Source organism: Wyeomyia smithii, chromosome 3 (genome assembly GCF_029784165.1).
Source record: "Wyeomyia smithii strain HCP4-BCI-WySm-NY-G18 chromosome 3, ASM2978416v1, whole genome shotgun sequence".
In the NCBI taxonomy this organism is placed as follows: Eukaryota; Metazoa; Arthropoda; class Insecta; order Diptera; family Culicidae; genus Wyeomyia; species Wyeomyia smithii.
In genome coordinates, this window is record NC_073696.1 from 106,337,230 (window position 1) to 106,362,480 (window position 25,251).

At 41.8% G+C, this 25,251-nt stretch overlaps 4 protein-coding genes and 1 pseudogene across 4 annotated transcripts; 1 reads left to right on the forward strand and 4 right to left on the reverse strand.

Annotated features, from left to right (window-relative positions):
• Positions 1–914: 914 nt before the first annotated feature.
• LOC129730729 (protoheme IX farnesyltransferase, mitochondrial) lies at positions 915–2,840 on the reverse strand. Its single transcript, XM_055690283.1, has 4 exons — positions 2,585–2,840; positions 2,154–2,439; positions 1,903–2,098; positions 915–1,845 (listed from the first exon to the last, which is right to left on the reverse strand). The coding sequence occupies exons 1-4, from the start codon at positions 2,696–2,698 to the stop codon at positions 996–998; spliced, it is 1,446 nt and encodes a 481-aa protein (XP_055546258.1). The 5' UTR covers positions 2,699–2,840; the 3' UTR covers positions 915–995.
• A 2,749-nt stretch (positions 2,841–5,589) lies between these two features.
• LOC129730730 (anamorsin homolog) lies at positions 5,590–6,786 on the forward strand. Its single transcript, XM_055690284.1, has 5 exons — positions 5,590–5,843; positions 5,911–6,108; positions 6,167–6,349; positions 6,415–6,539; positions 6,601–6,786. Exons 1-5 carry the CDS (start codon positions 5,702–5,704, stop codon positions 6,712–6,714), a joined length of 762 nt encoding a protein of 253 aa, XP_055546259.1. The 5' UTR covers positions 5,590–5,701; the 3' UTR covers positions 6,715–6,786.
• Positions 6,772–9,267, reverse strand: LOC129730728 (U3 small nucleolar ribonucleoprotein protein MPP10). Its single transcript, XM_055690282.1, has 4 exons — positions 8,962–9,267; positions 8,357–8,891; positions 7,575–8,295; positions 6,772–7,395 (listed from the first exon to the last, which is right to left on the reverse strand). Exons 1-4 carry the CDS (start codon positions 9,060–9,062, stop codon positions 6,809–6,811), a joined length of 1,944 nt encoding a protein of 647 aa, XP_055546257.1. The 5' UTR covers positions 9,063–9,267; the 3' UTR covers positions 6,772–6,808.
• An 848-nt stretch (positions 9,268–10,115) lies between these two features.
• Positions 10,116–15,014, reverse strand: LOC129728476 (uncharacterized protein K02A2.6-like; annotated as a pseudogene).
• On the reverse strand, positions 10,980–11,819 carry LOC129728475 (uncharacterized protein K02A2.6-like). The gene is made up of 2 exons (XM_055686923.1): positions 11,558–11,819; positions 10,980–11,488 (listed from the first exon to the last, which is right to left on the reverse strand). Exons 1-2 carry the CDS (start codon positions 11,817–11,819, stop codon positions 10,980–10,982), a joined length of 771 nt encoding a protein of 256 aa, XP_055542898.1.
• Positions 15,015–25,251: the final 10,237 nt, after the last annotated feature.

Sequence of the window (25,251 nt, forward strand, 5' to 3'; positions counted from 1 at the left end):
ATTAAAAGTAAGTCATTGGGGCTTATCAAGGGAGTCACTTCACGGTGAAGTGACAACCGTAATAGGCACGGTGAAAGTAATTCCCATTTGATTTGAGATTTTCTCACTTGTGAGATTTTTTCACTTCGTTCTCACCGTGAAGTGAAATACCGGAATTCGCGTAAAAAAACCAGCGTTAATTCTGCATTCCGAGTGAAGGAAAACCGAAATCCGCGCAAAAAAAAATATCGCGTAAATTCCGGAATCCGCGTAAAAAAACGCGTAAAAAGCGACCTTAGTGTACATACTCACAGACACTTATGCAGATGTGACTGAATCGTGGCGTCTATAGAGAAGATTCATTGTTAGCTTCTTGTATTCTAACAGATGGCATGCAAGAAGTTAACTCTCTAACTGTGCGGTTGTTATAATTAGTTGAGCAATTCTCGCTGAAACCGCCCAACTCTGCGGACACGAGGTCTTTGAATTGATGAGAAAATAAGAAAACCACTTTGCTTAGTTCATATTGATGAACCCCTCGGACACCAAGGGGTCGAATGGTTTTTGTATAAGTTGTATTTTGAGCAATTCTTGATTTTTTTATTGATCTATTTCTCTTGAATTTGTAATTGAATCCCCTACAACCAGCATGTCGTTTTTAAGAGGAGTGATAAAACTTTCACTTGAAGCAGAAAAAATTGCCAGCCTGGATCTCGCCACCATCTTGTATTAGGATTATTGTATTAGGAAAACATGGTTTTGAGCAAGTTCGCAACCACCAGTTTCAAATTTGAAACCATCATTGGAAAGCTTCGACGAGCATCTCGTCCCATTTGCAATCCATGGGCGAGTCATAAAAAGCGGAAAAAATCCGATAAAATTTCTATTTTGTTGAAGGTATGGAAATTTTCTAACGAATTAAATCAAGGAAGCAGTTATGATAACAAGGATCGTTTCATATATTTGTAGCGTCTCAATGTACATTTTGGTGTGGGGTAGGATTTTCTAAATGATTACTACAGGTTTTGTTTTCCGGAAACCGTCGTAGGTAAAGCTACAGCAACATTTGTTAGCAAATTATCCTCGATAGCTTTAATCTTACTTTGGGTGCAGCTCAGGTTCCCCACTTCAGCAACAGTATTTGGTACTAGATAAACGTCCACTTTCTTCTCTTGTTTCTGCGATCTGAAAGGCTCCTTTTCCTCATCCTCCATCACAGCGATAGGCGTGTTGTCTTCATTCGGTTTTTCTTGGGAGAAGACCCAGTATTTTTTATTGAGCAGGAACAAAGCCATCAGTAGCGGCAAGTGTAGTAAAGAAAAACGGAAAAGCTTCCGTGAGCTTTTGCTATCAGCCTTCTGGTGGAACTCCCAGGCAAGATAGCCAAAGTAAGCGTTCAATGGCAGGCTTTCAATTGCAAACCAGACATTCGTTACATCTAATGCTGGTGCCAAAAGAGAAAGAGCCGTGATGTAACCGGTGTGCCGCAGTGAAACTAGAGTACACAGCCGTGGATGAGAGTTGGCCATCATTTTGTAGCCCGCTTTCAAATACTCCGGTCTAATGTTCCAGGAAAGAGCGTTGAAGTGAGGAAATTGCCAACAATACAATAAACCGGCGAGTATCCATGCTCCTGCTCCAATATCTCCAGTGCAAGCTGCCCAACCCATCAATGGTGGAATGGCACCAACGATCGATCCAACCCAGGTATTCAGTATGCTGTATCGCTTCATCGGGGTGTAGATGCTCGTGTAAAGAATTAAATTGGCTGCACCTAAAACAGCCGTTAGGTCATTTACACCAAAATGTAGCATTCCGATTCCGACAGTACTGGCACCTAGTGCAAAACCAACTGCATGTAAACGCCTGGAAGAAAATTTCTATTCAACGTATGTTCTAAAACGTATTTCCATTTACACATACGATAAGTGACCCTTGACTAGAACTCGGTTTTTTGTACGTGCCATTTGTGCATCAAACGAGGTTTCGATAACTTGATTAATGGAGTTTGCCGCACCGGAAACAAGAGTCGTTCCTAACGAACACAACAGAAATGTTGACAGTTCGAATGATGCTGGTGCCATAGCGTAGCCAGCCATTGTTGTCATTACCACCAGAGCTAAAAATATTAGAAAAGATTAGAAACGTAGATTGTTTTATTTTACATAACTTACAAGTTAACCGAAACTTTGATAGCATCAAGTAATGATACATCAAACGACTGAAATTGGGTACAGAGGTACCGACTTCAACATCAGTTTCCTTCCTCTTTGTTGCTGTAACCGTATCTTTTACTAAATGAACAGATTGACTAATTTCTTCAATTAAGGCTTTCGGATCCGCCAATTGTATCGTAACGGGAACTGCCTGTGGTGCTTTTCTTGGACTTCCTCTTTCATCGTTAGATGTGGGATTGGACGTAGAAGAACTAAAGCGGTTTATGGACGCTTTGCTCATATACTAAATGAAATAATTAAGACACCGTGTTATATAAACAATTACACACATAGCTCTAGATAAAATGTACTAAATATTATTCAAATTTCTATAGTATAAAAGCTTCAACAAAATCTCAATTGTTGAAAGTTGTTGTGTAATCACTTACCAATCGGACGGTTCGTAGGTGTCCTTGCAGCGTCGGCTGGGACCGCGGACTGCGAAAGGTCATACGCCGGGCCCACTCGCACCACATGTGGCTATTCACCACGACGCAATGCATTATTATGATTACAGGACTAACATTTTTTGGGAATATCAAGCCGCAAAATCAGTTAAAAGAACAGCCACCTTGAGTTTTAGTGTTTTGATATCGATCTCGCAGAAGAAAAATACTTCGAAGTGGCGTGCCCGTATTATGACCAGGGTTGCCACATTTAAATCTGTGTTTTCCCTTGAAAAAATCTGAGCATCTGTATCTGGAACAAAAATATCTGTAAAAAAATCTGTATTGTTCAAACATAAAGAACTTTGTATTTTTTAAGTTTTTATGGTACATAAACAAAATTTTTAGCTTGAAACGTGTGAGGAGTTGAAAATATGTTCAATTTGCTTAATATTTAATGAAATAAAATTTGGATTGTTTTTAAAAATTAATGTCAATTTCGAAAAATCTGTAAATCTGTACTCTTCGACAAAAATCTGTATATCTGTTTATACAGATTCTGTATCGTTACTTCGGCCAAAAATCTGTAAAATACAGATTAATCTGTACATGTGGTATCCCTGATTATGACAACGATGACAACGGTGACGGCAATGTCAAGTTTCAGCAAATTCTGATAGCGAATTTCTTTATTCCACTGTGTGTGAGCAAAACTGCCGAGGAATAATGAAACGTCATCGCCATTTAAGACGCAAGTAAGAAAGAGATGCCAGATAATTGTTCACAAACTTAGCTAATTTCTTTATTCCACCAGCTCACCTCGTTTGGACCTGGAAGCGCACTAACTGCTGTCAAAATCGTCAAAATCCTTTTTTATTCGCTCGATGTTGACCCAGTTTTGACCTGGAGGCGCCTGCAAAACAGACAGGTTCGCACTGTGATTTTTGTCAGTTTTGCGAGTGGGTTCACCAATACTATTACATCGTATCTGTCAAAACGGTCAAAACACGCGGGTGATGCCGTGATGCTGAAAACAAAAGAAAAATGTGCTGTCGTCTGTGCTGTGAAATCATGGAACGCATAATTGCTGCAGCAAAGGTATTGGCGGGATGCAGCAGAGATGGCGGGATGGAAAAAAGTATTTTGACAGCATAAGGCAGTCCACGGGTGGCCTATCAATGCTTGTACTTTTATTATTGTTGCTGTTTTTCAAGCTGCAAATTAAAACACGATCAAAACAGAAATCTTTTAATGTCGGCAATAATATCAAAAATGATTTGTTATTGTTGTATTTAGGAGTGACATCCGCAATACAAAAGCTACCGACCGGATAACATTTGTTTTTCACGCTTCTGGATCCGAGTTGCATCCAAGTTGCGACCGATCGAATATAGACTATCTCACCGATTCTCTTTAACCTCACTTTTCTGATAGTTAGTGGTAACTTTGTTTACGTTTTTGAATTTTTGCTTTTTTCTAATGGATCAATCGCGCGCGTAGTGGGAATGCTGCTCAATTTTTAATTGTTAATAGTGTACTGGCACCTCAAGCACAACATTTAAAGGTCATTTTGATCACAATTGAAATGATGTACTGTAATTAAGAACAAAACTGTAGCACCCGAAGGTAAACAAAGTTACCAGTAGCTGTCAAACTCAGGTGCGTGACGTCACCGTGCGATGGTCTATACGTAAAGCTGTCATAAGTTGAAAACAGACTGAAATCAGCTGATCGCAACTGTCTCGTGGTTTGCCTTATTTATGTTTACATTGCACATGGTCTCACGCACACCAACGCAAGGCTTTAGATCGTAGATCGAGATCGTTTTTTAATTCCACCCGAAAGTTGGCACTAACCCCGTGGAATAAAGAAATTCGCTATTAGCACGTGCGGTGGTGGGTTGAAGCTGACAAATTTTACAGTGCGCTTCGAGCAGCACGGCAGGTCAAAACTGGGTCAAAATCAAGCGAATAAAGAAGGGTTTTGACAGCAGTTAGTGCGCTTCCAGGTCAAAACGAGGTGAGCTGGTGGAATAAAAAAATTCGCTATGAGTTTGGCTATAAGGGAACATTCGTATATTACGTAACGAGCTCAGGGGAGATGTATTCAGCGCAGAGAAAACTTTATATTCGGGTTATTCGCGTTGAAAGAGATTTTGAAGGCTGTTCGCACCTACGTGAACACTCATATGTAGTTGTTAAAATGTGCGTGATGACAAAAGCAAAAATATTTCCTTCCTTCTTTTTCGCATGTCTAGAAATATCAGCAACACCGTCAACGCGAATTGAGGCAACTGCCACACCAAAACGAATAACGGCAATGCAAAATCGTACAGCTCACCCGTTTTGATGTTGACAGTTGCCTCAACGGTGAGTGCCATATCATTTCTCTAATATATACAGTTTTCTCAAATTCAGCGAAGCGTTAGCGCCAGGAAAGCCAGGTCATTTTTTCAAATGTCTTCACGTTCCGAGAAAAATGTCTTCACATGTCTTCCAAACCGAGACGACTCGTAAAAACCGACCGAAGGCTGGAATTACCGCAAAATTATCAAGCAAATAAATAAACCTCTTCAACATGCGTGTCGTAATCACATATTTTCCAATGTTTTCCATTTGCCTTCAGAAACAAGGATGTTTTTTTCGCAGGGTAAATGTCTTCAATTTGAAGAACTGTCTTCCAGCCTGGCATCGCTGGTTAGCGCATCTGTTGTAATGGAAAATAGAAAGGTACGGAGATGGTTTAAGTCTCAGATTTAAAGGGTTTCTTTTTTGTTAACAGTGGTGACGCAGAACTTCAAAAACATTGTAGGAAAAACTTTATGTTCTGTAAATTTTTTACAACTTTTGAAAGTTTTAAGCTCAAAATGCTGCTTCATTAAACAAAACTGAATAACATTGAACGTCACAACTTTTTTTACCCAATTTTCGCTACTAATGCAAAAATGTCTTCTTCTTCCTCACCTGTATACACTCATTGCATCTCTACTACCGATACTACCCTGTAACACAACCCTGCATTATAAAAGTCATATTTTTGTTTTTGGTTATACTGAATGTTTCGAAAAACAAAATTTCTAAAACGTTTTATTCATTTGAAACTGGTATCACGAAAGCAATAATGAATTTCGTCCAAGAGAACAATACAATTCTTTACATATGGGGAGGAACAGTCAATAGCGAAATAGAACAGGAAGTGAATCAGCTAAAAGCCATTCCCAATGTGAAGATTAATGTTGAAAATACTGATCGTGTTTTTCTCGGTACGTAGTTTCAATCATCTATAACAATAAAATTCATATCAATTTTGGATTTTTTTTTTTACTTTAGCTAATTACGGCAATTCACAGTTTGATGTTATTCTCGCAAACGTATCAACTGGAAACACAGATCTTATTTCACATTTGCTAAAATTGGTCAAACCAAAAGGAAAAGTAGTTTTCAAAGATGACTCAATCCAGGCTGAGACAGCTTGCTCCGATTTACTGTTATCTGGGTTCATCAATATCACTCCATTAGAAACCCACAGTTTGTATTGCTTATCTAGTCACGTAATGCATTGATATGAGGAAAAATAATTTTTCAGTGGTCGTTGCTGAGAAACCAAACTATGAAATAGGATCCGCTGCTAAGCTATCTTTTGGTTCGAACAAAGAAAAAGTTGCTGCTGTTTGGAAGCTAAATGTTGATGACGAAGATGAACAAATCGATGCCGATGAGCTGCTGGATGACGAGGACAAAATTAAACCGACGGCAGAATCGCTAAGAGGTGAGTGTCCGTGAATATTTTCAAATATGTGAGCATACTTCGGAAACAATATTGTTCCTTTAAAGTTTGTGAAACAACTGGAAAGCGCAAAGCTTGTAAAGACTGTTCTTGTGGTTTAGCAGAAGAGTTAGAGGCCGAAACAAAAAAATCTATTGTTCAGAATACTGGTATAAAGTCATCTTGCGGAAGTGTAAGTATTACAAATCAAGCTATTGTAAATTTGATTGTAGTTTTTTTTCTATAATTTAAAGTGCTACCTGGGCGACGCGTTCCGTTGCGCGTCATGTCCTTACTTGGGAATGCCAGCTTTCAAACCGGGAGAGAAGATTCTACTATCGGATACACAGATGAAAGCGGATATTTAAATAGCGTAAATCAGTAATTTCAAATATGGTACTTGCGGACAAATAAAAATAGAAATGTCGATTTGCAATTGATATACTTTGTGCTAAGACCAATCTATAATTTAATATGCGTAGCCTGTAGCGTTGAAACAGTTTTCTTACTTTGGTTTAGATCTGGGTTAAGTTTTCGTTTTACTTGCGTGCTAACTGCATCCTGCAACTGCGAAAAGAACGCTGCCGACGACTTGGAAACCCCTTTTGTTTCTTTCAACGCGACTACATTTTTTGCTTTTGTAACCTTTTTGAGTAGTTTCTCCTGCGTAGCCTTCGCTTTTATAGGCGCACCTTTCTCTAATAAGCGGCGCTCCTTTTCCGCTTGCTTTGCAAATTTATCTCGCTGGAACCGCTTCTTCAGCCGGCGTTCGCGATTCTTGTCGGCTTTGCTACGCTCATCCTTGCTCATCACGTCACCTTTAGGTCGGTTATGAACCTCTTCTGGAGCAAGAAGTGCAGCATCCGACGTTGCGACCGGTGCCACTTCCTCCATGTTGATTGCCGGTGTATTAGTAATGATCTTCAACTCTGGTACGGCTGGCCGAGGTGTGTAATGGAAGTTGGAAAGGGCATCTAACTGCGCGATCAGTGTTTTCATCATAGAACGGATTTGTTTGTGCTCCTTCGGTTCCTCCTCTTCAACTAGATCTGAAAAATGTTGAACCACATATCATTCTGTACTTGACGTGTGGCAATCGCTGAAAAGTTACGTCTTTCACCAACATAACATAACGCATATAAATTCATCTCACAATAATTTTGAATTAGGGTAACTCGTACAAAAAAACAAGTATGCTGATAACATATGAAAACAAAAAATGTCTTACCCGAGTTCGGATTAGCCTTCTCCAACTGCTTTAGATAATCTTGTTCATAGATTTCTGCCAACGATTGTTTGCTTTTTTCAGCATCCAATACTAACTGTTTACGATATTCTCGAGGGTTTTCTGGTGGACGGACTTTTCGCTCTACATCATCAAATGCTTTGTTTCGTATACGTTGTTTGATAATATCTTCCAGTCGCATTGTAGTTTCTTCTGTGATAGCAGGGGCCGGCCTAGTAGTTGATTCGAATTCTAGAAGTTCTTCTAAGAGAGAATTTTGAGGTCGTGTATCGGCGGATATTTCTCCTTTAAGCTGCCAGGGCTTTTCTTGCAGCATCTGATCTTCCATTTTTTGAATTCTTTGCTGTAGCTTTTCTTGTCTTAGTTCAAAAGACGACTTGGGTTGATTATCTTCTAGATTGTTTCTTTTGCTTTCTGATTCGGAATCGCTGTTTTCTATCTGGGGACTTGGGTCACGTTTTCTTTCTTTCTTTTCTATAAATTCTCCAGAGTGCGCATACAACTCATAACGTAGTCTTCGATTACGTTCTACTTCATCTGCGGAATCTTCTGAATCCGGCTGGCTTTTCGTATTATCGTTTTCAGAACTACTTGGTTCGTCTTCGTTGTTCTCACCTTCACCTGAATGTTCATCGCTGTCATTTTCATCGTTATCATCGAAAAAGTCTGAATATTTTATGCCTTCTTCATTATCGTTGTCATCCTTCAATGAGATTATAAAAATAGGGTAACATTAAACTGGTTTGAATTTTTTTAGCACTTACCTCTCCTGCATGTTCATCGAAATAATCAATTTCGATCAATGGATTCTGTTCCGGCTTTCCAGCTTGCCTTCTGGTTTCTCGTTTATCTTCTTCATCTAAAAAGCGGGCCATGTCCTCCAATCGGAAAAATTCGTCATCCACTACGGATCGTTTCACGATTCTTTTTTCTTTCGTTGTGGACAGTTTCTTTTTGCTTGTTCGTTGAATATTTGCAGTTTCTTTTTCCAAGTCCTCCGTGTCATTTTCGTTATTCTTTTCCTCAGATCGTTGACTATCCTTGTCGTTTTTCTTGAATGCAAGCTTTATCCGCTTAGAACTAAATGATAGAACTTGGGAGGTTTTAGACAAATCTTCACTGAGTAATTGCTCATTTTTTAACTCTAATTGTTGCCAAATCTGTTCATCATCCATTTCATCTACAACTAACTCTTCAAGATAAGGCTTAAGAGGAGTTTCTTCATCGTTTAATTTTTGTCCATAATCGTACAGAGATTTCAATAATTCTTTTATATTCTCCGTATGTTTAGGTTGTGCGCTATGAAAAAATATTTTTTTAAAATAGGTTAGAATCTCAAGAACAATACAGAATAAAACATTCACTTTACCTTAAGAAACATTCTGGATTCTTAGTCTGCTCATGAAACTTTTTGAGTAACCCTTTCAGCCCTTTTTTATTGGCCTTAACTTTACTGACCATTTTAGTCATATTTACAAGAATTTTAAATACTCCAAGAACAAAATTGATTTATATATTCAATCTATGTTGGTAAATTTTTATTTTTCCCAAGTATCTCGACGACAATAACGTTGATTTCTACAGTGAACGCAGTGAACAAATTAAAACGAAAGTCGCGTGTTTTGTCTTGACAATTTACAAAAAATGTAAACAGCGCACGCTGTCAGGCGGGTATTTTGCTTCAGAAATTGAAGTGAATCATCTGAAGCAGAGTTGCCAATAAAATTTTCGATTTACCTGGAAAAGCAGAAAAGGCAAAAGAAAAAACTGGAAAAAACTGGATCCCAACTAAATTTAGAAAAAAGGAAAATAAAGATTGTGAAAGAGCTTTTCTGTTACGGGGATTGAATCCAATGTCAGTTTTGGATACAGCAACTAAAGCGATAACTCTTCGCAAAAAATTACTCATTTTAATCAGAACTGTTTTATTTTGGGCTTACATTTTGTTAAAATTATGGACTGAAAAATTTCCTCGAACAGCAGCAAAATTCAAAATTACGCAATCAATCTATCTCAAAATTAAGATATACAGCTTTTCCATTTACTTTTATATTTAACAAAAGTATTAACGCAACATTTCCTTCCGTTACGTAAGTGAAGTTTAAATTTCAATTATTTCTGACTTCGCTTTTTTTTGGTATTTAAGTCCTCTAACATTTTTTAACTGCTACGCAACAGAAAATAAATAGGACATTTTTTTCATGGTCTGGTAAAATCTATTTGTTTGGTTTTATCTCAACCATTTGACAGTGTTTCATGCGAGAAGATGGTATACTGAAAATGCTGTTACAGGGTGTCGAAAACCTGGAAAAACCTTAAAAATCAAGGAATATCAGGGAATTCATTTTTCGGTCAGGGAACTAACAAATATTCAGGGAAAATTTTTCAAACCAAAAAGCGATTTTTTAAGCGGCTCTTTAGTGCAAAAACTGATTTTTTCAGCGCAAAAGGTTAATACGGGACATCTACTGTTGGGTTTCATATCCGATTGAATACTTTATTCACTGTGATTTCGGATTTGCGTTGTACTTTTTTGTGCCGAATGCTGAAAAATATCAGAGAAATTGATGTTAAATTTCAGGAAAAATCAGGGAATCTTATTTTGAAAATTTTTTTCCCCACCCTATGTTAAGAATTGTCGTAATAATTTATCAATCTACAAAATTTCCGTTTTAAAAATATTTCCGAGAACCAATCGGAGCTAGAGTGAATAAAAAACTGGATGAAACTGGCAAATATCTGAAAAAACTGGAAGATTTTGGGAATAAACTGTTTGACTGGACCACTTGAAAAAAACTGGAGGAATCCAGTTTAAACTGGAACATTGGCAACCCTGATCTGAAAAGCGAAAGTCACGCGGGCAATCAAGGTTCGCAGCAGGGATGCCAGGTAAATTTTTCAAATGTCTTAACGTTCCGCAACAAAATATTGTCACATGTGTTCCCACCCGAGATTCCAGGCGAAAATTGCCCGGAGGCTTAAAATTTACCGTCGAACCGGAAGATGCTGAGCAACAAGGTCACCATCTCTGCAAATTGCAAATGTCTTCACATATTTTTCAATGTCTTCATGCGAAAAACAAGGAAGAAAATATTTTTGCTTTTGTCATCACGCATCCCGCATAATTAATAACCATAAAACGTGGTTAACAACTAGTTCGGGATATAGTCCCGATTACATGGGTTATCGATAAACCATATGGATAATCATCCGTTTATGGTTATTGATCATGCGGGATACTGTTACATCCGAATTACATTCAGGATAATTGAAAAGACTAACAAACTATTTCTAGGAGCTTTATTAAATATGAACTTGTTAGATTGGAAGGTAATTCAGGAATGAAATAGATTTTTCACATCTGCCCACTTGTCACCGCAGACGCGGTTACTTTGATGCTACCATTGGTTTGCTAGTGCCATCTGCTTCACGGTGCTTGAGCTGGTTTGCATGCGATCGAATAAGCTTACGCCTTTTATGCTGAACTTTCAGCAACACGTTGTAGTTGACGTTACCAATAGCTTCGATAACTTCTCCTGCTGACCAGATCCACTTATTGGCAGTGTATACCTTGGCATAGACTTTGTCTCCAGTTTGAAACGAACGGGAAACTGTGCCATGTTTTCTGTTGAATTGCTCATTCTGTTTCTGGTTCACGGTGGCTGGCTGGCGTTGTGTGGGTTTAAGTAGGCTGAGGATTGTCCGCATCTTCCGACCCAGCATCAGTTCTGTTGGCGATTTTCCTTGTAGTGTACGGCTTGGTGTTGAACGGTACGTCTGAAGGAATACTTGTAGCGTCTTGGCAATCTTCTCCCCCTCATTAATTTTCATCAGCGAACGTTTCAGCGTATCGACGAACCTCTTTGCTTGGCCGTTCGATTGTGGGTGATACGGCGCTGTTCGTAAATGCTGGATTTCATGCTCCTTGCAGAATGCCGCAAAGTGATCCGAGGTAAACTACGAACCGTTGTCTGATACTACAGTTTCTGGATCTCCAAATCGTGAAAACAGCTCATCCAGGAATTCAGTAACTGCTGGTGTGGTTGGAGATTGTACGATCTTTACTTCCGGCCATTTTGAATGCGCATCGACAACTACCAAGAAATATTGGTCGAAAACCGGCCCAGCGAAATCAATATGAATTCGTTCCCATGGTTTGGTTGGTTGCGGCCATGATTGCAGTGGAACCTTTGTTGGTGTTTCGAGTGGGTGGCACAGTTGTTGCATTTCTTGAAAAAAATTTCGATGGCGTGGTCGATTTTTGGCCAGAAAACATAACTGCGAGCGATAGCTTTCATCCTCTAGATTCCGGGATGACCTCGATGGAGTTGCTTCAGAATTCGTTGGCGAAAGTTAGACGGAATTACTAACCGATCCGACATCATTAAACAGCCTTTCACAACAGCAACAGATTCACGGTAAGGATAGAATTGACGTACTGAATCGTCTTCGATGCTGCTTGCGGAGGAAGGCCAACCTTTCTGGTTGTACTGAATCACTAGCTGTAGGAACGGGCATTTCAGTGTAGCTTTCCGAATCATGTTGAATGTGACTGGTAACGAACTGACAGCTTCATTCAGTGAAACTTCAACGTCTTCCTCTAACTGGATAGTAGCGATGATGAAATCTTCATCCGATTTCGTATGACTGTCGATCAAGCGTGATAGTACATCCGCATAACCAAACTGGGTGGTGGAGATGTATTCGATTTCGAAGTCGTAGCACAGGAGAGTTAGCGCCCACCGTTGCAAGCGGTTTGCTGTATGCGGCGGAATACCCTCTTTCGAACCAAAGATTCGCATCAAGGGTTGGTTGTCGGTTTGCAGCGTGAATTTCCGGCCGGGGATCATGCGGTGGAACTTTGTGACTCCAAACACCAGCGCCAAACCTTCCTTTTTCACTTGGCTATATCCAACTTCAGCTTGAGTCAACGAACGAGATGCATGTGCGATTGCTTTCATGGAACCATCAGGAAACCGATGTAATGCGACTACACCAATACCAGTCTTTGATGCGTCTGCCGCGATGATGATTTCCAGATTTGGGTCATAGTGCGTGAGCAGCAAGTCTGATTGTAGCATTTGCTTGATTTTTTCAAACGACAGTTGACATGTTGAGGACCAATGGAAACGGACGTCCTTCTTTAAGAGTGCATCTAATGGATGTCGAAGCTGATGCATTTGCCGAACAAACTTTGAGTAAAAGTTTACAGCGCCCAGAAAAGAACGAAGGCTGGTGACATCGATTGGTGCAGGCATCTTGGAAATTGCTTCAACTTTTGCTGGATCTGGGCGCAAGCCATTGGCGTCGACGATGTGCCCCAGATATTTGATTTGCCGTTGAAGAATGCTGCATTTCTCTTTCCGAAGATGGAACCCGTACTCTTCTAGTCTCTTGAAAAGTGCCGTAAGACGTCGATGATGCTCCAACTCAGTTCTGCTGTATACAATAATATCATCCAGGAATGATTCAACGCCATCGAGGTCAGCTATCATGCCGTTCATCAGCTGTTGGAAAGCTCCAGGGGCAGACTTTACACCTGGTGCAATCTGTTGAAGCGGTAAAGTCCTCGATGGGTGTTGATTGTTAACAGCTGCTTCGACTCGTCATCTACTTCAACTTGAAGGTACGCATCCGACAAGTCGATGATGCTGAAAAACTTGCAACCGTTGAGCTTGGTGAAAATATCATCCGGAACCGGTAACGGGTAATTGTTTGGCTCCAGAGCAGCGTTCAGTCCAGTGGAGTAGTCGGCGCAGATGCGTACTTTTCCGTTTGGCTTTTTCACAGTAACGATTGGAGCGGCCTACTGAGAAAAATTCACCGGTGTGATGAGTCCTAGTCACTCCAGACGATCGATCTCGGCATCAACTTTCACTACAGATGTGAATGGAACTGGACGCTTCGGCTTGAACACGGGGCGTGCGTCTTGTTTAAGAAACAGCTTGACTCTCGTTTTCTTGCAAAGTCCGAGCGATTCCTTGAATACGTTCGGAAACGCCGCCTTGTACTGTTCAATCGGAGGTTGAATGGAGATGGAACGTACATGATTGCAGATCGCCGAAAGAGGATGTGACCACAGCTCGAAAAGTTCAATCCAGTCGAGACCGAACAAATTGAGATTTGGATGTGTGGTTACATAGCAGGTGCCATTTTTGATGATTTTTCCCAGAGTGATGGGGCAGCTTAGTTCTGCAATGAGATGCAAGGGTTTGCCAGACGCTGTTTTTGCCTGATTGGTGGTTGGTTGCAGCTTCGGTGATCCGAGGTTTTCCCATGTCTGTCTTGAAATGACGGTTATGTCGGATGCTGTGTCGAACTGCAGCCGAATCTTTACTCCGCCGATTATGACATTCAGAAACTTCCTGCGGTCACTGCTCACCTGATTTACTGCAAAAACGCCGTTCACTGTGGACTTCTTTTTTTATTTTTGGTTCCTCCAACGTTGGGCTTCACAGAGTTGCAGTTGCAATAACCTTCCTTGTGCCCTATGTTGTTGCAGGATTTACATGTATGATTCGCAAAAGGACATTCACGAACGTAGTGCATGCCACCGCACTGCCAGCATGGTGTCTTCGGAACGCTTGACAGCTTGTTATCCTTTGACTGTGGAACAGTTGGATTCGAGACTTGCTTTTTCTGTTTGATTGCACAGACTGATGCATTTATCGATGATTTCTGTTCTACCAAGGCAGTGTCATGTTTTAAATTCTGAACACGTTGACATTCGTTGATTAGTGTTTTCAATTTGCATTCACCTTCTCCTTCGGATTCTAGCTTGGCCAGTAGTCTGGTTCGAACGTCAGCTTCTTTAGGTGAACGCAGCCTACAGATGAAGATGAGAGACTTGAATTGATCGGATGTGATACGGTTCAACTCGAAATCCTCACATCGCTTGTTCACTGCCGCTGCATACGTTACGTAGTCCTCCTCAGTGCATTTTGAAAGTTGGAAGCACTGGTACCGTTTGCTGAACAAGGTAGTCCTCATTCCAAACAGCTGCTTCAATTTTTTCACGGTATCCTCGAAAGAAAAATCCCGGGGATGCGTCGGCAAAACGAAATTTACGTACTTATCGTGCACGGTCACACTGAGGCTTCGTAGTAGGAGACGGACCTTAGCTGCATCGTCCAGCTTTGCACCATCCTTGATGTAAAGGTCTTCATATTTCTGGAACCATCGGTCGAACACATTGCCATTCTCGGGGTCGTAACAAAACTCACGGATATTGGACGCCAACGATTCGATGATGAATTCGGGGCTGCTCGATGGCCGGGCCGGTGCTTTTTGATTGTTGAAACGTTCCATCATGGCCATGAGACGAGCATTTTGTTCCGCCATCTGTTTGTTCTGCTTGAGAATAAGCTTAAGAATGCCTTGATTTTCAGCACCGCTTGAAGTTTCGTCTTCGCCAGATGACATTATTTCGATCTTGCAGGTTCCAAGGAGGTATAGGTTGGGTTCTTATATTCTCGTCGCCAAATTGTTACATCCGAATTACATTCAGGATAATTGAAAAGACTAACAAACTATTTCTAGGAGCTCTATTAAATATGAACTTGTTAGATTGGAAGGTAATTCATTAATGAAATAGATTTTTCACATCTGCCCACTTGTCACCGCAGACGCGGTTACTTTGATGCTACCATTGGTTTGCTAGTGGTAACAGATACTTACATTGACAAAAACATATGAGCAGGCTTCGAAACGGTCAGCATTTTCAATTGATCTCGCTTCCTTATCGTGCATCACAGTCGGCTTCCGCTCGTACGGCAAAAACCTCGCCCGATCGCTCGCGTTGGCGTTCAGCCTGGCAGAGGCCTCACACTGTCATTTGTTTGGCGATGTTATTTCGGTTTATTTATTTTGAGAAATATTATTACAAGAACGATGATATAAATAATTTCCGAAATATCCGCACCAAACGTGCGTAATTCTCATTTCTAGAAAAAATGTAAAAACACGTTTGAGGAAAAAACCGTCGTGGTGGTGGTGTTCGTTTGACATGTTCGTTCAAAAATGTATTAGAATGTATTGCAAAAAAATCTTTAGATTGTATTGTATAGAGGAATGCCCAAAAAATGCAACGATAAATACTGTGTAATATTGAATATTGGAAATATTTCGCAATATATCAATAGTGTCTTGCCCCAAGCTTGCAACTATCTTTCTGCTATTACTAACTCGAACGATGTCTTCTAACCACTCTACATATTGTAGTACCGAGCGTCACTCACTCACTCAAACAGTCCCAAGCCGTGGTGTGGCTTTTGCTGTACGTAAGAGTCGTCTCCATTCCACTCGGTCCATGGCTGCAGCTCGCCAGCCCTGCAGTCTGCGTAGGGTCCGCAGGTCGTCTTCCACCTGATCGATCCACCTTGCCCGCTGTGCACCTCTCCGTCTCGTCCCTGACGGATTGGTTTCAAGAACCATCTTTACCGGGCTGTCGTCTGACATCCTTACAACATGCCCAGCCCACCGCAGCCTGCCTATCTTAGCGGTGTGGACGATAGATGGCTCCCCAAGCAGCTCCTGCAGTTCGTGGTTCATTCACCTTCTCCACACTCCGTTTTCCATCTGCAGTCCACCTAAAATGGTACGCAGTACCTTCCGCTCGAACACCGCAAGGGCGCGTTGGTCCTCCAGTACCGAGCGTCATGTTGGGTTAATAATGAAAAGAATATTTTTCCGTTTCAGAGTTCAATTATTTCAGTTTTGAGCAAAACTGAAATATTTCAGAAAAAACTCAATTCTTCATTAGTGAAATCGCCACATACGTTTCAAGTCATATATATTATGGGAATGACTTTGGTGTTTGAGATATAAGAATATCGCTGCAATCACGCACATAATCAATATCCATGAACCATGTTTAACAACTAGTTTGGGATATCGTCACGACTGTATGGGCATCGTTGAAATCACGATTAGAGCGAGTATCCAGCTTTTTACGCACTATAATGGCGAACACTATAGTGCAAATTTTGTAATAAATTACCCACTTTTTGACAACTCGGCTTACATAAATTTGAAGTCTTTGTATTGTAACAGGGGGTCACCCTGTCACCCCCCGGCGAAACCCTTACAGGGCGGCCAGATACCTCTATCGGATTTCGGACTCTTGCTAGAACACAGGAAAAAAAACAAACAAAATAAACAAAAACTCATCCGTTTATTCCGGTTCCTCTAGCTGTCAGTTGCGGTGAGTTGCCGATGGTGGCCGTCCGGGGCTGCTTTCTGCTGCTCCTGCAGCTCGAAGTATCCTTCGATCACTTCTGCTGCAATGGTCCTCGGCGGGGCGGTGTTTTCCTGCTCCTTGGCACTTAGCCGGGGGTAGCCAATAGCGCAGCTTACCCTATCCGGCGAGCAAACACCTGTAGTAGCACTCGCACTCACGGGCCAGCGGAACAACCTTCGCTGGTCTTACACGTATCCGCGGAACAACCTTCGCGAGACACACAGGACACAGACTGCAAAAAAACAGCAGTTAAAACGCGCACAAAAATGATGTTTGACACGCGAAGAACGATAATCAAAGCAAACCGATTTTGACACATTTTGTTTTTGATTTTGACACATACGTGTGAATGTGTTGGTGTCTTCAAAATTGCACTCTGTTTCTTGCGCGGACTGTCCGGGACAGTAAAAGGATAGTCCGGGATACTCCGGAAAATGTAAAAAAACAGTGATAGGACAAAGTGTAGTCCGCGGGGTAGCCACACCGCAAAAACGAAAACGACATTAATCAGCACTCAGCACACCACTTTTCCGCAGCTAGAGGGAAATTCCGGCCTATCTAACCCTGAACATCAATTCACAAATATAAAATGAAAATTATCGGCCCTACTAAACGCGACAATATCGTTCACAAACAAAAAAGCGAACGAATTTAAACAAATTTACGTGAACGATATTCAGCGCAAGTGGCGAGAACTGTCATAACAAGTACACGCTGCTGCGGGAGTGTCCAAATGTGGGTAATTTTAACTTATACACTCTCTCGCAGCGGCACCCAAAATTAGGGTTATTTTTACGCGTACACGTTCTTGCAGCGTTACACATAACTAAGTAAATTTTCCACTCGATGCTAAACTTGTAACCACACAGGTTACAATCTCGCCCACACCGAGTGGAAAAAAAATTGACAGCAATTTTTTTACTAACCTAACACCTAACACCGATAACAATAATAAACGGGGAATGAATAAGTTAATGAACAAATAAATTAATAAATTAATAAATTAATAAATAAGCTATCCCTATCATTGAATTCCAAGTTATCCCTATCAAACAATTCCAAAAACTAATCGACCGGAGTTCCGAATCGTTGAAATTGTTTGGTCTTGGTGTGAAGTGTTATTTCTGAAAGCATTCGCAAAGCGAGAAGCAGTCAGCTATCATCTGACCCAATCTAGGCCTGAACTTGAAATCCAATTCTAATCCATTCTTCAAGACAACTCATCTTCCCAAAATACTGCAAGTCCCAGTACAAATTTTGTACGGTTCTGACTTGCAGGGGAACGGTTGTCGGTTTTTTATCGACTGTCCAACTTTCGTGTTCTTACGGTGCCAACACTCGATACCTGAGCTAGAGTTAATTTCCGAACCACTCATTCTATTCTCTCTTTCATACATACCCTTTCATTCCAATCGCCATTTGCAATTCGACTCACATTTTGAATTAACTCTAGAACATTGCTTCTCATTCAACCACACCAACTTTTATTCGTTTGCTCATGCATATCCAATCATTCATTCACGCACCCTTTCTGGCACCCATCCCACGTCATCGTCGACATTCCGGACGAAATGTCTTTCTGTCCCTGTCTATCTCAAGAGCATCTCTCATACTGAGACGTTTGAGAGGGACCAAAGAATGTCTCTCGCATAATGCGGTGAATAATAACAATATTCCCCAAGGAATTCAATTTTATCACCCTGGTGGTTAAAATCTGAAACCTCAGTATTATGCAAGACTCCGAATACACAACATTCGGTTCCGATGACGCACATTCATACATATCCACATTCGGCCGCACGGTACATACATTACATTGCCTTACCACAAACGATCAATTTCTAATCCGAATCCATCTTATCGTTTCTGGCAGCACGGCATCGTTTGGAGACGTCAACCGGCGATGACGTCATTCCTATGAATAATCAATGAATATTTTATGTAAACAAACCGGAATGGGAACTCGCCGTTCACATTCCGGTTATCGCGATTTTTTGAAGTAGAATGCTTCTCTCAGGAAGTTCGGCTACATAGAGTTTGAAATGAAAATCTAAAACCGAAAAAGTGAAAAATATGTCCAATTTCAAATGCTAATAAATCGGTTAGTATTCGATGGATTTCCTTCGTTCTTGCGGCAATAGATTGGAAAATCTTCTAAGATTCTTCCCAAATGCAGATAATTGTAATTTTATTATTCAAGCTATTGTACTATCGAAAATAGTCAAGCCTTGTCAAAACGAAAAATTCGGCCTCTGATTAGGCGTTATACGATTACTTCCCAAGCACGGTCGACAGAATCATAGACCTTGCCATTTGAAATGTGCAATTTGGCCTATATAAGAGCCTGTTTCACCCGAAGCCGCTCATTATAATACAAGACTGCGACAACAGCAGTCCTCCCTTAGCAGCAGCAGTAGCAGTGCAGTGGATACAGCAGTAGTATCAGCAACGATAGCAGCGGATAGCGGTCACAGCTGTGGTATGGCAACGAAAAGCGCAGCGCGTCTCAGCATCGATAGCAGTGCCAGCTGATGCAGGGCAGCGGATACCAATGGCAGCGAATAGCGACCACAGCTGTGGCAACGGATATCACCATCGATAGCAGCAGGGCCAGCTGATGCAGTGGAGCGTTTTAGTGAAATGCTGTCTCTGAACAACGTGCACACTAGTAAATGCATCCAATAAAAAGAACGATCTGGAAAGCTGGCGTTCAAAACACATGAGTCGTCTAGTTTTGAGTGTCAAGCTTTTCAGTGTTTTTTTTTCCCAAGGAATACTTTATTCGCACTGCCAGTGATAACGCAAAGATGTGATCGGCATCTTATCAGATATTGAATTAAACAACAAATTGTCCTTTTCAATGAGGCATTTTAATGAAATGCTGTCTCTGAGCGATTGAGGGCACACTAGTAAATGCATCCAATAAAAATAACGTTCTGGAAACCTGGCGAAATATGGAGCAGATATTTATTTGGCTTCATCTACGTGTATCAGAACGTACTGAATTATCTTTTCTTCAGTCATGAGCACAACAACCAGAAAGCTTCCATTATCAGCATAAAAATTAATTTTTCGCATAATCAAAATTCAAAAATTTTCAAGTCCAAATCATGACAAGCAACTTACTATGTTATTGAAAATGGTCAATCCTTGTTGAAGTGCAAAATTCGATTGATCTGATTGGTCGTTACTATGATTGCTTCCCAAGCACAGTCGACAGAAACCTAGGCCTTGCAATTTGAATGTGCTGTTTGTCTGTATAAGAGTCAGGATGGGAAATATCGACTGAAATGGCTATCAATAGTTATCAATGATTTCCTACCACTATCGATAACTATATAAGAGCCTGTTTCAGTCGAAGCCGCTCATAATAGTTCTAGACAGCGATAACAGCAGTCCTCCCTTAGCAACAGCAGTAGCAGTGCAGTGGATACCAGGCGGAAAGCGGCCACATCTGTGGCATAGCAATGGATAGCGCACTAGTTGCAGCGAATTTCAACATCGACAGCAGCTGGGCCAGCTGATGCAGGGACAGCGGATACCAATAGCAGCGTATAGCGGCCAAAACATTGGCATGGCTACGGATAGCGTAGCAGTTGCAGCGGGTATCAGCATCGATAGCAGCTGATGCAGTGAGGCACTTTAGTGAAATCCAGTTTCTGCGCGATAGCGGGCGTGAATGCATTTAATGAAAAGTTGACTCATTTCGACAACACATGAGCCGTCTAGTTTTGAGTGTTAAATCAGCTTTTCACTGTTTATTTTATCACAAGGAATACTTTATTCGTACTGTCAGTGATAACGCCAAGATGTGATCGGTATCTTATTCGATATTGAACAACAAATGAAAAAAATACTGACACGCAAGCCGGGTTATCTTTCTTGTAAAAGTATTCTACTTCATTCTTGCGGTCGTGGCTTTGCACACAACCCTCCTGTTATTTTTGGGTTTCGCGACGGTTTCTCGCGGCGAAAGTACGTTGCGCGTGCGTGTTCATCCCCATAAAAAAGGGGAAAAGTGTTTTGTGCGAAAAAGAAACGCCCAAACAAGGCAAAAATTTGTAAAAAGTCCCCGCTGAAGAGGGGTGAAAATCAAATCAATGGCACCGAACAAGGTGAAGTGATGTGTTTTCGGTTGTTTGCCTTCTGTTTCCAAGTGCCAGTGCGTCCGGCAAAAAATTAAAATTTACACCGTCACGACTGATTTTGGAACAGAAAGCAAAACTTCAGCAGAACGATTTATTACTCCGCCACTAGTGCGAAGCACGCAAAACGTTAACGAAGGTAATGAAGAACCTTCTAACAGCAGTGTAAGTCTCCCTTTTTACTATTCACTAGAAGAAGGTAGAGCAACGCATAAATGGACCGACAGTCCAAATGTAATCCGGCGGTCGCCTTTGAAAAGTTCCCAAATGGACAATCCGTTTAAAGGCAGGCCGCCGGTACAAAATTGTACCAGTTTATGCTGGTTTGAGAAGATTAGCTGGCCAGACACCAAGATTTTTTCCGGTAGGATCAACGAGCTCGTAAGACGAAGACCCCTTTTTGGCGAGAACTTTCACCAGTAAGTATTGTGGTCCAATTTTAGCGTTATAAGGCTCGAGAGCGTTCGACAATTTCATGTTTCGTCGGTACACGATTTGACCGACTGCGAATGGGTTCGCAAATTTGCGATGTCGCCTGTTGTATTGCTGTCGAGCACCCTCTGAGGCCTTACTAAGATTTTTAACCACAATACCCCGGATTGTCTCTAATTGGTCCTGTCTAGATTTCAGATCACCCTCCCCGGAAATCCTGGAGTAGTCATCCCCTGATGCCGTTTCGCAACCATGGACGACGAAATGAGGACTAAACCCGGTAGAAGAATGAACCGTAGTATTTAGGATGCGCTCCACATCAGAAATGCGGGCATCCCAGTTGCGCTGGTCCGTGCGGGCGTACGCGCGAATTGCCGTATTTATAGAACGATTCGTTCGTTCTACCGGGTTGGCCTGCGAATGATATCTCGAATTCAGCCAATGTGTAACATTTGTTTCTTTTAGGAATCGGCTGAATTCTCTGGAGATGAACGTCGAACCATTATCGCTCAACAGGATTTCCGAACTTCCATGGCGGTTGAACCATTGTTCGCGAAGGGTCGCACAAAGTGAGGCGCTGCAAATTTTGCGAACGGGGGTCAACATTACGTGCTTGCTGAAGACGTCGACTAGCAAGTGTTGATTGCCCCGCTTGCTTCGAGGAAGTGGGCCTATGTAGTCCACCGAAATCATCTGCCACGGTGCAACGGTCGTGCGTGACTGACCCATTTCTGGTTGGACTGAGGTAAATGGTGCTTTTATCTCTTTGCAGGTCCCACATTGACGAATATATTCGCGAACTTCTGGTCCCATACGAGGCCAAAAATAGCGTTTTTGAAACCTCGTGAATCGTTTTATCGTACCCTACATGAAGCAATTCATCGTGGGTACGTTGCACGATTTCATCTCGACACTCGGGAGTTGGGACCAATTTCCAACTAAACCGAGAGTCGAATGGTACACTTTTCGAGGCCACGTATTTGAAAAGTTTACCATCTTCAACTTTAAAGTCAGGGTAATCATCAGGATTATCTGAAACTTTAGACTTCATGGAACAATACCAGTCTGAAGTGGACAATGCCGAAATGGCTGCTACAGCCCGGGATAAGGCATCCGGAACGACTTACCTTTCCGGTGCTCAATGGACATGTCGTAGAGTTGTAGTTCCAAACTCCACCGACTCAGGCGCGAACTGGTCTTCCATTTGGTCTTCAGTATCTAGGTAATGGCTGATGAATCAGTGACAAGTCGAAAATGATAACCTTCCAAGTAACCTCTAAAGTGTTCAATCGCCATAATCACCGCCAGACCTTCCTTTTCGGTAGCGTGGTAATTCCGTTGGGGAGTGGTTAGCTTATTTGAAAAATAAGCTACCACGTTTTCCCCCTCTGGATGTTCTTGCACCAAAACAGCCGCGACAGCAGTGTCGCTGGCATCTGTCTGCAAAATGAATTCCTTTGAAAAATTTGGCGGGACAAGCACTGGAGGAGTGACTAAAAGTTCCTTTACCTTCAGGAACGCGAGTTCTGCTTCGGAGTTCTAGCCAAAATTCTTGGCCTTTGTTTTCAATAGGTCGGTCAAAGGTGCGGTTACCTCACTAAACCGATCAATGAAACGCCGGTAGTAACCGCACATTACAAGGAATCGGCGCAGTTTAGTAACCGTCACCGGCTGCTCGTAATCGAGTATCGGCTGAATTTTGTCAGGATTGACCTTTAGACCTTCCTGATTCAACAAATAGCCAAGAAATTTTCACTCTGGAACCCCAAAACGGGATTTAGCCAGGTTTATCGTCAGATTGGCTTTGGATAGATATTTGGCCACCTCTTTGAGTAATTGTAGGTGATGCTCGAACGTTTCGCTTACCACGATGATATCATCGAGGTAAACGAAGACGTACGGTTCCAGTTTTCCTCGTCCTAACACCTGGTCCATCAAATGTGCCAAAGTGGCAGGGCTGTTAACGAGACCGAAGGGTAGACGAGTAAATTGAAACATACCCCTGCCGGGCACACTGAAAGCCGTAAACTTACGACTGCCCTTAGCCAACGGAACCTGGAGAAAAGCCTCCTTTAAGTCTATTGTAGACAGGTACTTGGCTTTAGGCAGGCTTCCTAAAATGCGCCCGGGATGGGGCAGAGGGTATGCATCTCGTACTGTACGCTCATTAAGAGGCCGGGCATCTAGACAAAGCCGAATGGAGTCGTCTGGTTTGGTCACAACGACAATATTCAAAGACCAATCGGAATCTGACTCTTCAATAATACCCATAGAACGCCAACGGTCGACTTCTTCCCAGACTTTAGACAGTTTTATTGGGCTCATTTTATAAGGTTATCGGCAAACAGGCGCGGCACTTTGGAATTCTTCCTTAATTACGATCCTGTGCTCTGTTAGCGAGGTCGTATTCAATTTTCCGGGCACTACAGCCTGAAAACGATCGTAACCTGTGCGATACAGGCCATCTGTTCCGGAGTAAGTATAGACTCACTCGGAGCATCAATCTCTACTTCTTCGTCCCGTTCCGAACCTGAGTTCAACAGAGCACAAGTTTGCAACTCGGGTGTTATTCCAAAGGCGCGCCAAAAGTCCATACCGAGTATTGAAGAAACTGTTAATTTCTCCACTACAAGGGTGCAAATAACCTTTGTCTTGTTTTGGAAAGTGTACGGAAGATATATTTGTCCAAGGATCGGTAAGGTCTGTCCATTTGCTAAACGAAGTTCAACTGGCCTTTCCAAACCTTTCAATGGACTTTTGGAAAACTTTCGGTACAACTTTTTGGTGATAATGGTGACATTACTACCACTGTCGAGCAAAGCCTTGAAGGAATGGCCATATACTGCGACAAAAACGAAAGGACGATTATCGGACGGATCATCGAGGATGATGGTTTCAACAAACAACGGATCACGATAATCCTCACCATGAGCTGGTCGAAAACTGTTGTAAATTTGGGGGTCTAATTTTAGGCTTTCTATGGGGCGCACATCCTTACACAACTGCGACTTTAGTTGGTACGAATCCCGTTTTTCAAGCAGTAGGGATAGCGAGAGACATCGGAACCCTTGAATCCACACAAAATACAGAAGACTCGTCTAGGGTTTCTGCACGCCTCATGCTCGTGTCCAGTACCACCGCAATGTAACAGACTCTGAGACTAGGAGGTCGATGCTGCTCCACAAGATAGTCGAGACAGATCACCGGCTTTTGTTTGGATTCCGGTTTCGAATTTCTTTCGACAAGATTCTTTTCCGTCTGAACACCTGGCTTTTTCTTCGTGTTTTCAGACGGCGTTTTGGAAGCAAAATCATCCTTCTGGGAATTTTCGCTCCAAAATGTTTTGGTTTCAACGTGGCTGTTATTCGAACCACCTCCCTTTCTGTTTGGTTGGTCCTTTTTCGAGGTGTTAACTGGTGAATTTACCGAATAAGCAGCGACTTTCTTTTGAGAACCGAACACTTTTCGATGAATCGGTGTTTTGTACGCATCAATCGATTTACCTAAAGTCATCAATTCTGCAAGCGTACTCACTGGCTTTGAAATTAAAACTTGCTCATAGTCCGGCCTGAGGTTCCGCTTGAGCACGTCGAGTTTTTCGCTCGGTGTCATGGGAATCGTCATAGCACGGAATATTTTTTCCATTTCCTGGAAATAATCCAGGAAACACTCGTTTCGCATCTGCAGGCGCTGGGAAACCTTTAATTTGAGAGCGGCGTCAAGTTCCAGATGAACGAAATTTGCCTTAAGCTCACGAACCAAATGGTTCCAGTTGTAAAGCCTGTTCCGCGATCTCATAGCCCGATACCAAGTAAGAGCATTGTCAATGAGTAGGTGCATTGCA

Excerpts from the sequence above, each read along its gene's own strand:
- LOC129730729 (XM_055690283.1), bottom strand. The coding sequence starts at position 2,698 with ATGCATTGCGTCGTGGTGAATAGCCACATGTGGTGCGAGTGGGCCCGG. Across the intron at positions 2,099-2,153 it reads ATCAAAGTTTCGGTTAACTT|CTCTGGTGGTAATGACAACA; the intron begins GTAAGTTATGTA and ends TAATATTTTTAG. Across the intron at positions 1,846-1,902 it reads CTAGTCAAGGGTCACTTATC|GCGTTTACATGCAGTTGGTT; the intron begins GTATGTGTAAAT and ends ATTTTCTTCCAG.
- LOC129730730 (XM_055690284.1), top strand. The coding sequence starts at position 5,702 with ATGAATTTCGTCCAAGAGAACAATACAATTCTTTACATATGGGGAGGA. Across the intron at positions 5,844-5,910 it reads TACTGATCGTGTTTTTCTCG|CTAATTACGGCAATTCACAG; the intron begins GTACGTAGTTTC and ends TTTTTACTTTAG. Across the intron at positions 6,109-6,166 it reads CACTCCATTAGAAACCCACA|TGGTCGTTGCTGAGAAACCA; the intron begins GTTTGTATTGCT and ends ATAATTTTTCAG.
- LOC129730728 (XM_055690282.1), bottom strand. The coding sequence starts at position 9,062 with ATGACTAAAATGGTCAGTAAAGTTAAGGCCAATAAAAAAGGGCTGAAA. Across the intron at positions 8,296-8,356 it reads TCGATGAACATGCAGGAGAG|GATGACAACGATAATGAAGA; the intron begins GTAAGTGCTAAA and ends ATCTCATTGAAG. Across the intron at positions 7,396-7,574 it reads GAAGGCTAATCCGAACTCGG|ATCTAGTTGAAGAGGAGGAA; the intron begins GTAAGACATTTT and ends AACATTTTTCAG.
- LOC129728475 (XM_055686923.1), bottom strand. The coding sequence starts at position 11,819 with ATGCAACAACTGTGCCACCCACTCGAAACACCAACAAAGGTTCCACTG. Across the intron at positions 11,489-11,557 it reads AACTGTAGTATCAGACAACG|CGCCGTATCACCCACAATCG; the intron begins GTTCGTAGTTTA and ends ATTTACGAACAG.